Genomic DNA, 14,812 nt, shown 5'->3' on the forward strand with positions numbered 1-14,812 from the left:
GACACAAATACTTTAAAACATTATCAAACTTGCTACTTTTTAACATTTAAGAATTTCTCCTTTAATTAGTATATTATGATAATTTTTTTAAAATAATTACAGAGTATGCACTCATTAAATGAGTATGCTATTACATTTTACAGTCCTCAATAAAAATATATATTAGTTCAAGTATTATTTCTTTTTATATTTTCATACCATTGATGAATAACATGTGATCTTTCTTCATACACTAAAACATTAAAAAATAAGATCATGGAACATGAAGTGATAAAACGTTTGTTAAAACCAGCTATTAATGATTTTTTACTTCACTTCCTTAAAAAATGGTTGTCACTAATACTTGGTAATTTGATGCCAATATCTACTATACAACTTACAATAGCTCAAAAAAACAACAACAACACTACTGAGTTCAAATCATGGTCCTAAAATATACTATAATGCAGTAAAAATAATTTTTCTCAACATTTGACTTTCTTATAATGTCATAATCAACTTCAGTTCAGTACCATAGCTTTCAGTCATGTGGTTTGTTCTTGAAAACTTGGCATATGTATACATCATGCTACTCACTACTTGTACTAGACAGTAACACTAAATAAAAAATAAACCCAATTTTAGCATTTATCTGAACAAGTTGATGTACAAAATATTATCTGAAAGTATAAAAATTAGACTTACCACCTGATACATTCTGCGATTGTAGCCTTAAAGCAAACTCCTGCCAAATAGAATTATTCAAATTATAACTATTATAAATGTAATAAGTATCACAATTTTGTGCTAATTTAAAACATCTGCAACCTACATACAGTCTTAATCATGAAGTAATGAGGCAGTTATTTAGCTGTTACATACAGTTATCTCATAAAAATTAACCTACCAAGAGAACTGTGTATTTTAATAGTACTACTTATATAATTTGTAATATTCCCTACACTTTAATATTAAAATACAAAGGGTAACATACATCCTCCTCACTGCTATACTACCATTTTTTTATATAATTGTTATATTGATTTTTAAAAATTTCTACATTTTATACATTTATGAAGTGTTCTATAAAAAAATGTTTTGAAGTCTTTTTAGTATCAGTAACTTTAAAAAGAACTATGACTGAATATAATAAATTGAATATCAAAAATAAAATATGATAGTTTAGAAATTAAAACAACCAGTGGTGGTTGTATCTGCAGTTACATATCTAAATTCTGAGATGCTCATGAAACTGTCATTAACTATCACCTGAGTATTTATTTGTTATAATGAGACATTGCAGAAGCTTTATCATGATACAAATGATATTCAGATTTATATACAAGAAACTCATGTCCAAACCATATACTGAAATTACATCTATACTAAATTTTATTTCCTTACTTCCAAAGTCATGTCATGATTAACTGTGTTATAACAGACATTAGGAGCAGATGTTGAGCGCTCTCTCTGGCCCAGTGGTGGTGGATGAGACTTAGGCACATTTTTCGGTGGTGATGTAACCACAGGCTGTCGTTGGTATTGATAGTTTGAGGCATATGGAGAAAATGAATCTCCAGTTGTCTGAAGCATGTTACTTGCAGTGTTGTTCATTGCTAGAAGTCTAATGAACAAAATATATACATCAAACCAGTACACTAAGATTATTAATTATGAAACATGAACATATTCAAATAAAATGTAAATTCAATTCAAACTAACAAATTAAAGTTCTATTACAATTTAAAGGCAGAATATTTCTAAATAATTATTATTAAGAAAATTTTAATACCCAAAATGTATATTTCATAAAAAAGTGATAAATATTTTATGAAATAAAGTCATTAATAGAACTTAATAAGAAAATCCTTTGAAAAGAAAGTTTACATACATTTGTATATCAAATAAATCATTTTGAAAAAAAACTACAATGAAGCTAAACTATCTTTTAACAGTGTACCTATAACTGGGAAAAAAAACACTATTAACATTTTGTTAATAACAGCAGCTGTAGCTACTTGTAGAAAACAACCAACTATTAGAATGATGTACAAACTTCATGAATCCAATTAATGGGAATACTAACAAGACTATTTTTTCAGAAAATCACATTATCAAGTAAGTTTCAATGCTGTTTATTATCTTTCTGTTAGTTATAACTTGAAATAATATGTAAACAGATATTGTTATTTTAACTAATATAGTCAAACAAAGTTGAAAATTTTTCAACTGTCATTCATCAAATATTTGCAAATAAGTATTACTGTTTATAAATGTGATCCACTCGGAGGGGTTGACACAGTGTTGGCACATCAGCAGCACATCGTTGATGGAACCTATATCCACACGTCTGGCAACGGAATCCATGAAACAGAATACCTCGACAGCATTCACAGAAGGCTAATGAGAAAAATGTTTTTCTAGCCTAAGAAAAAAAAAAGCATAGAACTCAATATAAACACTGCAAACCTGAAATAAAGTGAATTTTACATTATGTAATAATAAAGCACATCTGAGAAGACAGTTTGCAAAAAAAAATGAATCTTTATGCAAATTTGATGATGTTTGAGCTCAGTACACACAATGGTTATAATTACACACAATTCTTTATTACATTTTTATGTTTATGCCTACATAATGAACTTATAATAGCTATCATTCTATAATATAATTTCTTCATTGTCACAAAATTAGAATGCCATATGCCTCTTTATAAAAAAAGTGTGCAGTATTTTTCAATTCATACTGTACAGATGAAAGGCACAATCCTCACAATATTTATATCAAAGATTCTTACAAGTTTCCCACTACTACTGAACTAATTCTTACATGGTTTTTCATTTTATAATAATTGCAGTCATATGCTAGTAACAGCCATATCTTAGTTTTTTCACACTTCAGATATTCAAATAAGATAAAAAAAACTAACTATCTGCACATATCATCCTTAATTTTGAACTGATAAATTAGAGACAAGGCAGCTAGCAACTAGAAAAAAATACACACCACCAACTTTTGAGCTACTCTACTCAAATAGATTCAACCACCACTCATATAACAAGTCCATAACCCTGAAGTGCAGAGCACTTTTTTTCTTTTTTATGAAAGCAAGGAGGCTATGACTCAACACACTAATCACTTATCCATTCCCAGCCTGTAATTATATGAGTAGATATATAAATAATGATTAGGTGAATGTGTTTGTGTGTAGATGACTGGAGGAAAATAATGTTATTTAAGTTTTCATAAATGAAGGAGAATGGCTGGCCGGATAATAGTTAAAATAGTTTGTGCGCTAGTAAACATTAAAAATCTTGTATAAATAGATGAACAGATGGCTGAATATATTTTATGCAAATTATATAATAAGTAGATATATGGCATTACTTAGATGACAGAGTGTGGGTAAGAGGAGAATTAACAGGTAAGTGATTAGTACCAGTTTGATACACTTTAAATGGATATTCAGAGAGACACCGAAATAGGTTAGCATGCAGAAGAATGAATGACGTGATTTAGGGTAAGAAAGTAACTGGAGGTAAGTTTTGACCACCTATTATATGTTATGCTCACAGCCACAAAATTCAGAGCATGATGTTCAGGCAACAAAGAATAAATCATGTATTCTTATATTGGCAGGCTATATATACTCGAACCACTTAGTAAATTGAACAATGCAACCTTAATTCATCACAGTGTTAAATCACTACTAAATTTCTATAATGTTAAAACAAGCAAACATTATTAGAACTAACATTATTTTCACAGTGACGATTAGTTCAAAAGACTGAATAATTTTCTTAAATATTTCTCATATTGGCAAAATATATATTTTTCAAAATAAAATGTACTGTTTTGCTTAACTTTTAATTTTGGAAATATATTGTTCTATTATATTTATATTTGAACTTCTTAAGGCAGTGTAATTTATTTTTTTGTATTGATTTATGTATATAAAAAATCTATCTTTGGGAAATTAAGAGTGCACACATTTTCTTTTAGTTACACAACTGTAATTCACATGATGAAGAAAGATACTTCAGACAATCTTTTTAACTTTCTGGAATAGAAATTCCCTATATCAATTGCATAATCCTTACAAGATTTTATTTAAACAAAATAATGGCATTTTTAATACATCAACTAATATTGTTGATGCAATATACAAGAAACAAACAAACTGCAAATCCTACCACAAATGCACTTTTTTCATGTCTATAGCATACAATATTTTAATATATTTTTGGAAGTTTTGTATCATAATAGCAAAAGAATATTAAGTAAAGTATACAAGCACATGTACTGAGATTACATAAATAATTAATAGCAGCTATGTAACAAACAACTTCCAGTAACCTACATGATGCCAAATAAACAAGCACAAACACAACTCCAAGGACATACAAGATGATCCCTATACATAAAGAGTTCTTGGTTTGTATATACAACTACTGCACTTTAATACTCAGATGCTCTTTACAATCAAACACACTAATCAATGTAAGTTATTGGGTTCTTAAAATGTTTTCTTAGTGTAGTTTTTTACCCTACACTTTCAAAATTAATCATGTAGTGGCATATTCATTTAAAGTCAGTTACTGCAAATTCACATTGTGCAAGGCTTGAAGTTAAGAATTACAGGAAGAATCGTACACTAAAAATGTAAAAAAAAAAAAAAAGTTAGGAAGCATATGATAAAGTAACTTTAATATTACTGTAAATGTCAAGTTCTACATTTTGAAAATAAGTGTTCTATAATTTGTATAGACCTTAAGTAGCATAGAAATATGACTTGGCATCACCATTGTGGCAACTTGCATGTCATGACAATGTTGCAACATGCCAACTAAAACTATTTCTGGGTTTACACAGGATAACGTGCTATAAAGAAACTGTACATTCCATTGCACTTGTAATAAATGTTTTAAATGTAAGAGTTTTTGGATAAAATAGGGTTAGCTTTTTAGTAAAACTGCAAAAAATCATGTTTTTCATTTTTCTTTGACAATGAATAAATAATCTTAATACTCAAATAACAGCTCAGTATAATAATTTGAAAATAACTGCCTCTGAAAAGAAGTTATAGTTGAAATATGAAGTCAGATCACTTTTTAAACACTCGATATAATGTCCACAATTACAGATGTAAACCCAGACTGTACAATTAGTAGTTCTGTTGTTAGTTTATGGGTCTGTATAGTTAATCTCAGATGAAATATCATTTGTGTTTGGGACAGCTATCTCACAATAAAATATCAACTGAATTTCAAAGTTTATTATTATATGATGCATAGCTTAAGCACCTTATGTTACTATTACCAAAGATTCATTATGTACAGTTATGACAAAGTGTTCTTACCCCTGCGTCGTGAGTAGTTTTTTCTTCATAACTTAAAAAGTATCACAATTAGGATAATGAAAGTAGAGTATATTATAAATATTATACTAACACACAGCTAAATGTCATATTTTTATGAAATACTGGATATGATTTGCAGACTCTACAAAGCACCCTTGCAGAGCTCTGGAGGTCCTGCAGGTCCCAGTTTTGAGAATTGCTGACCTAGAACATTGCTAATTATGCTGCTTTGGTGTAATGCATTTTTCTCTCTCTCATTAATGTCTTATTCTTCTGACTAGGGTGACATATACAGTTACAACAGAAAGTCTTCATACCCTTGCGTCCCAAGTGATTTTTTGCTCATAACTTAAAAAGTATCACGGGTAAGGTAATAGAAGTATAGTATATTATAAATATTATACTAACACACATCTACATAAATTTGTATGTAAATTGAATGACAAATAAACTGTTTATAAACAAATAACCAAACATAGGAGGGGAAGAAAGTGTTTGTACGTCTACTTTAATGGTCAGTTGTGTAGCCTTTCAAGTTAATTACTTGGCAAAATCTCTCCTCATAGCCCTCCATAATCATTTGACAGTACTCGACTGATATTTTCTTCCATTCTTTCTCACAGACGGCCTCCAACTCTTGCAAGTTTTTCGGATGACGCTAATAAACCCTGGTCTTTAACTCATGCCAAACGTTTTCAATTGGATCGAGATCGGGTGATTGCGATGGCCACTCCAGAACGCTTATATGGTTTCTCTGCAACCAAGATTGCACATATTTCAATGTGTGCTTACGGTCATAGTCGTGCTGGATGATCCAATGATGCCCAAGCCGCAAGTTCCGAGCATCGTTCTTGATATAAGTGCCTAATATATCAACATACTCTTCTTTTTTCATGATTCCATTAATGCGGTGAAGGCTGCCTACACCAGAAGAGCTGAAGGAACCCCATAGCATAATTAAGCCACCTCCGTGTTTAACTGTAGGGACAGTGTTCTTTGGAAGATTTCGTTACCCCTTCTTACGGAAAATATTGCAAACATCATTGTGGCCGAAAAGCTCGCTTTTAGTCTTGTCTGACCAAAGAATACTCTTCCAATAGGTAAAGAGTTTATCTACATGCTTTCTTGCATACTTCAATTGTGCTTCTAAATGAACAGGCTTTAAATATGGAGTTCTACTAGGATGACATGCTTTGAAACCAGAAGAGCTTACTTCAACCCCAGTTTCCCTTACCAGTTTCTGTATGTCATTGCGTGTTAAACAAGGGTTCCTACTAACTTCTCCGAGAACCTTCCTCTTGGTTCTCTCTGGAATTTTGGTGGGGCGTCCAAAACGAGGAAGGTTAGCAGTTGAATCTGTAAGCTTAAACTTGGCAATTATGCTTTAAACAGTAGATTTTAGCACATTAAGTTGTGTAGCAATACCAGAAAGAGACACACGAGACTTGTATTTTACAATAATTCGTATCACTGGACAGTTGTTTCCTGTTACCAGATAATGACGAGACAAATTGCGGAACTAAATTTTTGTAAATTCCAATAATTATGAACCCAGTGTCTAGTTCTAGAATGGTATAATGTAGTTTATTTGCCAATCTAAACAAAATTTTTACGGGAATATCAGTTTTTCACACATTCTGAAATGTACAAACACTTTCTGCTCCTCCTATTTTTGGTTATTTGTTAATAAGCAGTCTATTGGTCATTTAATTTACATACAAATTTATGTAGATGTGTGTTAGTATAATATTTATAATATACCATACTTTTATTAGCCTAATTATTATACTTTTTAAGTTATGAGCAAAAAAAACCACTCAGGATGCAGAGGACGAACACTTTCTGTCGTAAATGTACAATAATAGTGACCTAACTGGTACAATATGCATACCACTTTGTATGTTCATGTGCATTAACTTTGCTATAAGAAATGGTAAAATCAGTGAAGAGATAAAGTAACCTATTAGACTCAGAAACTTGGTATCATAATTTACAAAGTTCTACTCAACTTCTCCATTTCAATCTTGGAAGTAGATTACAAACCAATTAACTTCACCATATGAACCAAAATTAAGCAAAGTTTGAAATAAAAATAGACTTACAAAATTATGAGAAATACTTGTTGTGATGGGAAATCTTTCTCGAATTTCAACAGTAATTTCTTCACCTTCTAAACTTGTTATATCTGTATCCCATTCTATTCGAACCCTGATGAAAATCAACAATTACATGTGATTAATGAAGACTTACTTAATTATTCAATTACAATCTTATTGACATAATGCAAATTATGCATCATAATACTGGAATTATGTAATAAAGAAAATTATAAAAAAAAAGTCTTCACTGATGCAAAATTATAACTGCCATTAAATAAACAACAAATGTACTACATTATGAAAACAGTAAATAAATTATTCAGGTTACCAAAATGTCAAGTGATAATTTAATATATGCAACCTTAGTCAACAAACTGCTTTATTAACACAATAAACCTGCAACTGTTATCTGTATGGACTCCAAAACCCAAACCATTGACAAACAATTCAGTTGTCTAGTGAATCTTTCTATTTGTGAAATGCAGTTTGACCTAAATGTTGCAGCTTCAATTTTGTGTGAATTATTATAACATTGTGTTTCTTTATTTAAAAACATATTTGTTACCAGTTTTTACCAAATCTGCTATTACATCTTCTTATGTAGTGAATGGAGGGAAGTGTATAAAACTTTTATTTATAAAATTTGACTCTTAATATTTTACAACTCAGTAACTTTTAAAGCAAAGATATGATTAAAGTTAAAGATTCCTTGTTTAGTCCCAAGCTGGCATTCATTTAATGTGTCCAATATTTAAGGTCATGGACATTTGTTGGTATAAAAATGGAAACAAAGTTATTCACGAATCCAAATTAGAATTGCATGAGCTTTTTTTTCAAAAACATTAGTATTCTCTGTCTATCACACACACATACACAATCTACCTATATATATTATAACCATAATTTTTTAAAAGCCAAAACAAAACACATTAACATTTTTTATATATTTTTTTTTATTTTAATGTGTTTCGTTTTGGCTTTTAAAAAATTATGATTATAATTATTCAGAGGTTGAGATTTGCTATTTCTTATATAATCCTTCCTCATGATTTTATTTACATATTTAACTTCATTTAAATGTATTTATTTAACTAAAATTACTTCTAATGCTGAAAAGAAATTGCCATTGCTACTTCCTGTCATTATTTTTAACTCATAATGGAAAATGTCCATGGTCATAACACCCAAAGGTATTGGAGAAATTCCATCTATCAGACATGATACAACTAGTTAGCTCTTACAGAAGATCAAAAAGGAATAACTGAAAAACTGTGAGTTAGACAGTGTTTTTTAAATACAATGTACATTCTTAGATGCTTAAGAATACAAGTGTAAAATTTCAGTATTTAATGGTTTGACCACTACAATTTGGACAAACATACATGCAGAGACAATAAAGTGGAATTTCCTAAAGAATCAAAATGCATCACATCAAACCTCCTTAAGGCACCATTTTAGCTTGCCTAAAATCATCTTATATAGTTACCAATCCATAACTACACTTATCAATCTTACCCAACAACAATATAGCTTAAGAGTAATAATACTAGTAATCATCGACATAAATTTCAACAATCTTACCTTGGATTACATCTGTACACTACACACATATGTGGAGTAAGATGCCTTCTCTCCATAGCTTTAGATAAAGCTTCTTGAATTGTCTGACCAGGTCGTACTTGAACCTACAGAAACAAAAATCAATAGCCTGTTACTTATACTAGAACTACGTACTTTAAATAGTTTACAAAGTACTCATGAATCTACCGTAATGTTAGATTTTCTCACATTAAACACTGAAATTAGTTCATAGCTGAAACCAATTAAACGTTAACTTTTTTTTTTAAAGATAAAAGTCAAAATTAATTATAAATCATGTACAATGGTTTCAAGACATACTGCTTACCGTTGACCTTTGTTGATAAGGAAGAAAGGCTCTGACAACTTTCAGTGGAGATTTTGGAGTCAACCTGGTTCCATCTGGCAAAGTACCTTAAAAAGATTCAAAAGTATCTTAGCTATTTCGAAGTTCCTTAAACCTAATTCTGATGTAGGTATAGCTGCCAATATCCTTATCTTTCAAATATTTTAATAAACTTGTACTACATTACTGCTTGAGAACTGAATCAATCTTATCTGTTGATATTGAGCAAATACATCTTATCCATTTATTACTTGACTAACTCTTAGTTTGGGAACTCATTATATTGTAAAATTACTTCATAGTAGAAAATGCATCTGACCTCATGATATGCTGTCAATATTAATAAATAAGCTTAAAAAAAATACCATTCTTACAACTCCTTGGCTGAAACTGCCTCTGATCTCACTGATTATTACTCAATACAGATAATATCACTGTAGCCATATTTCAAAGTATCATAATACATAACATTATTCTGTATTAAACTGCAATAAATGTTCATAGACCTTTAAACTTACTATGGAAATTGCACATTTCAAGTTTATAAATTCCTTAAAAAGTATTTGCCAAATCTACAGTATATTAAAAATTGTTACCTATACTAATTCAAAGAAAAAAAAAGAAAGAAAGAAAGAAAGTTATAACATAGAAATAACATGAACTAAATAATATACAGCAAGCCAAGTTCAAAAACTAAAGGGTGCAAAAATTTTAAAAAATCATGCCTTTTGCCAAATCCCGATGTTTTATTTTCTGTTTATTTTTTCGTACTTTAGAAAATTTTAAATTACTTTTTAATTCAAAATACAGAGTATAAAAATGATACACAGTAGAAATACACATTAAAAACCAAAAATTACTCTTGGGAAATAGAACTTTACAAGCTTTTGACATGGCAAAACTTTCCTTAATCTGTCCATATCTATTTCTGTGGCTGCTTCATTTTCTGTAAACATTATTTCTAGCCCATATAATCCTTCTTGTTTCATTGTGGAATACAAAGTATCTTTTATCAACTTTAGTTTCAAAAATGATATCTTGCCACTCACTATGCTAATGGGCAAAATTTATCAAACATGTTGAAAAGAAAACTTTCTTTGATTTGGTTTTCAGGTACATAAAATCTGACCTGAAGGTAAATTTTCTAGTATTCAATCTGATATTAATCTAGGTTTTACACACAAACTCTCAGAATAAATTCCACTTTTCCTTCACTTATTATTTTTTTTAAAAACTTTTATAATTTTTGTGCCCCTAAAATTGTGTGGTAGGTTTCTTGGGCCCTTCAAACCTGCTTTGAGCTGATACTGTGCACAGTAAACAATCTATGCAAAAGAATGTCATGTAACAGTGACTGTACTTAATACCATTAATTATCATAAACAACCCAATTCTAAAATGTTATTAAAAACTGACAAACATTATATGTGATTTAAACTCACCTGTGCTGCAACTAGATAAACTTGCTTGGCTACTGTTAGAAGTTAAAGTTTCTCGTGGAGTTGCTATTTCTGGATACATTCGACTTTCATCATAGTCAGGATCTGACTGTTCAGGAGAATCTCTTCCATTACTACCATTACTAAGCTGATCCACAAGTCTCTGTTCTTGGAGTTGAAACTCATTTAGTTTGGAATTCAAATCTTCAAATTCCTAAATAACATATAAAATAAGATGAAAGGTGTAATATACTAATTATAATTATAGATTAAAACACAAAATCCTATGATAAAATAACATCCAGGTTGTGATACTTAACAAAAAATGTTAATCAAAATATTGAATAAAACAAATGATACTCCTCTCATGTAAGAGGAATAAAACACATAATATCCTAAAAAAAGTGATGTCATAAAATATACATCCTGTTTAGCATACAGTGAATAACTTAAATAATAATATTAAGATGCTTAATGTATTAATAAAGATCATCTTTTCCAAAGTGTTTGTTTTGTTATTAAGCACAAAACTACACAAAAAGCTATCTGTGTTCTGATCACCATGGGTATTGAAACCCTGTTTCTAGCAATACAAGTCCACAGACATACTACTGCATCACTGGGAGGCCATCCTTTTCAATACAGTAAAATAAAACAAAAAATATCAGAGTATAATGAAGAGGTATAACACACTTTCCTTACTGTTTGAGATAATTATGCAAGAAATAATATTCTACTCAAAAAGTGAAGTAAACCCATCATCTTCACACTTAATATCAAAGTATGAAATATAGTATCTGAATCATGAGGTAATTTGATCAAGAACAAAAACCAAGCACCTTTTTTATATTCTAATGTCACAAAAATATTTTTTTGAGATTTTGCAAATGAAAGTATTATAAATACATAAACAGATATTTCAAGAAAGCAGCTATGACTTATCATTAGGGCCCATTGCAGTCATACCATTAAGAAAATTGACTTTCCAAGAATGATGCCATGATCACAAAATGCCTATTGCATGTGTATACCAATAAATAAAATCCAAATAATTAAATACATTAATTAGACCATAGTTTTGTGTATTTATTCTATCTTTATATCAAAATGTATAACATACTACAAATAATATTAATGAAAATTGCAAATGCAAGCAAAATTATTTAGTCCAATGTTCAGCATGTTTAAGAGAAAATATTCAGTCCCCTCCAGGTTTTTAATTGATTGACATGAAACTCAATAAAAGTCATTAGGATTGAAACACTATTTCCTCACAAAAATGTTAACCCTCTCTTTGCATTTTCAAAAGTGTTTTAAGTTACACTGCATTTATTTGTTATTTAAAGTAATTAAGATGTGTTAATTTATCTAATACACAGGAAAAGCCATTTTTTCTGTACCTGAACATTAACTACACAAACATTCTAATGTGATCTCGATTCAGACAATATGTAAAAAAATTGTTTCAGTATTATAAATAATTATTAAAACCTACTTGATTCAAAGAAAGTAATAATTCAAGCAGCCTCTGATACACAATAATAATAACAGAACATATACGTGTATATAAATACACTACTGGTTTAATAAATGTGGTGACACTTACTCTTCATAACAATAATTCAATTTATAATGAGAAAAATAATTAGATTATTTGTAGAACATACATAGTTGGCCAAGTTTCTTTTCAGTTGATAAACGTTTTTACAATTGAAAAAGGTTTGTTCAAAGCCAGTAATTTTGTAAATGCTTTTGAATAGCTTACATATATTTTAGGGGCATAAAAACAGAGAGAAGAGGCTAAGATTCTGAAGCTGTCATATTACTACTAAAATACAACATATGAGGACAATACTGTGCCTTCTATAAACAAAACTTCCTACAACTCTTACTTGTGAATTATAAACACTAAACATCAGCCCCAAAGTTGGATGAATATGTTTATCTCTACCTCAAGCAAAAACTATCAACGCTAACTGTGCTTAAGGTGTACAATACCTTATACAACACATAATGAGTCATTACAGAATGTAATTTAAGTTTCATTTGAAGTGTAATACAATATCACACATATATGACTAGCAAAAAATGTACTTAAAAAGTAAGTATTATGATAAAAAGAACATAATATTGTCATTTTAAGAAAAATGTTTGTGTATGGACTGCATATATGTTAACCTATATTTTCTATTCAATAACTACATATTCACGTAAATTTTCTTTTAAAATAGGAACAGTAACCTACAATTCACGACAACAATTTTCAATTGTTTATAATTTACTTAACCACTTTTTAATATGCCAAGCAATTTAATTTGTATGGACTCAAATTATTTTTCTTTGACAGCTTAACTCATGTTATCATCCAAAATACAAGTACAAAAGACTGGAGTCCTTACAAATCAATCTCATTCCACTTGTTTAAAACATTTTCTCACCATTTTAGGCTCTATGATCCTTGATGTATATGTGTAAAGTTTTAATTGCTGTAATTAACTAAAGTCTTATAAAACATGGATATGACAATAAGACTGTAGTAACAGTTAAAGTTTAAACACTTCAGATACATAAATTAAGATTATACATACTCAAGTATCTATAAACTCAGATAAATCTCTAATTCTAAAAAATTACATGCAAGGATTATTTGAAATCAAAATATATAACAAGCATTAATTATTTATTTTTTTTAAACTAGGAGTAGAAGCCTTCCTTCCAATAAACTACATCCATGTATAAAAAAAATCAACTTGTGTATTCTTAAATGAATGTGCAAGCAGAACTATGTTTAGGGGTAAACAAAGACACTACAAAATTCCCCAAAATATAATTCATTACTGATACACACTCAATCAGTTGTAATGATTCAACCCAGCCTCCTTTTATACATGTAATCCACACTGTTTGAACAGTCAGTAACTTACTTTCATTTTTTGCATTTGTACCTATAATAATAAATAAGTTATTACTTTCTGACAAACCCTGTTGATATACCACATTATTCTAGTTATTTTTTATAACTGAAATATGCTTTGCAGAAATATAAACAACTTATATTTTACTACTTATATAAATTGCCTTGTAGCACCTGCTCTGGCTAACATCAAAGAAAAATTCCAACTTGGAAAGAACTGCTGGGGTATTAGATTACAGCAGGTAGACAGCTACTCATGTTTATAATCAACTTAGGAGCAAGTGTGTGTAATGATAGGAGTCTATTTTTAACCTGGGTTCATTAATATTTACTGACAGTAGGCTATCTAAGGCAGAATGTCTAAAACTCAAATCTATTTATAGCTAGTCTGTCTCTCAGAATACATGGAGTAAAAATAGGCTTCTTCCAAAGTAGCTAACACACATTGATCACTGAACATAGTCAAAATGAACCTCTGCGTCACTAACCTCAACCTGTAAACGTCGTCCTTCTAGTCACATCTAGTGAATGAGGAGAGGGATGAAGGGGTTACGTGCGTGCTCTAAAAGCGGCATTTGGCATTCTACGGCAAAACAAAAGGTAGACAGGGACCTTAAAACACACAGCTAATGAGATTTGGCCTTGAAATTACACTAACGCAACAGATCTCTTTAAACCCACTCTTAACTTCTTGTTCTCTGTGATAAACATTAATTAAAACCGCTAGACTAACCGTTACTTTGGATTTACTTTCTATCTTTACCAGACAGCTGGCACTTGCTGCTGTATATTATAATAATACCTGGACTTCCGACACATGAAGTTCTAAATGTAGTCGTGACGCACGTACTGGCTATCAGAAGCACGCACTTCGAACTTTTAACGTAGACTGATGTAATATACGTTACAAAACTTTTTATCGTTCTTCAATCTTGCAGACAGCTGATGAATACATAACACAAAAACAGTTTTAAAATTGTAAAAAACGCTCATACAAGTACTAAATTTTAGCAAAGTACTGTGAGATGTCTTTAAAACACATACACCTCAACTGTCCCTGTAGACTACAAAACATTGCCGAAAAGTCAACACAGACCA

The 14,812-nt window shown here is 30.0% G+C and overlaps 1 protein-coding gene across 10 annotated transcripts in view; it reads right to left on the reverse strand.

The window, feature by feature from the left end:
- LOC143240835 (serine/threonine-protein kinase B-raf-like) overlaps positions 1–14,812 on the reverse strand; it is a 60,851-nt gene that overhangs the window by 11,398 nt on the left and 34,641 nt on the right. For 8 of the 10 annotated variants that reach the window (XM_076483997.1, XM_076483991.1, XM_076483993.1 and 5 more), the window contains exons 3-9: positions 10,804–11,014; positions 9,344–9,429; positions 9,019–9,122; positions 7,441–7,546; positions 2,244–2,404; positions 1,384–1,603; positions 685–724 (exon numbers count right to left, since the gene is read on the reverse strand). In XM_076483997.1, the coding sequence (XP_076340112.1) occupies positions 685–724; positions 1,384–1,603; positions 2,244–2,404; positions 7,441–7,546; positions 9,019–9,122; positions 9,344–9,429; positions 10,804–11,014 (928 nt within the window). Of the gene's footprint in view, positions 1–684; positions 725–1,383; positions 1,604–2,243; positions 2,405–7,440; positions 7,547–9,018; positions 9,123–9,343; positions 9,430–10,803; positions 11,015–14,202; positions 14,229–14,812 lie in introns of those variants that run through there. The other 2 variants (XM_076484001.1, XM_076484000.1) reach the window with 1 other exon arrangement.

This window comes from Tachypleus tridentatus, chromosome 13, assembly GCF_004210375.1.
Source record: "Tachypleus tridentatus isolate NWPU-2018 chromosome 13, ASM421037v1, whole genome shotgun sequence".
NCBI lineage: Eukaryota > Metazoa > Arthropoda > Merostomata > Xiphosura > Limulidae > Tachypleus > Tachypleus tridentatus.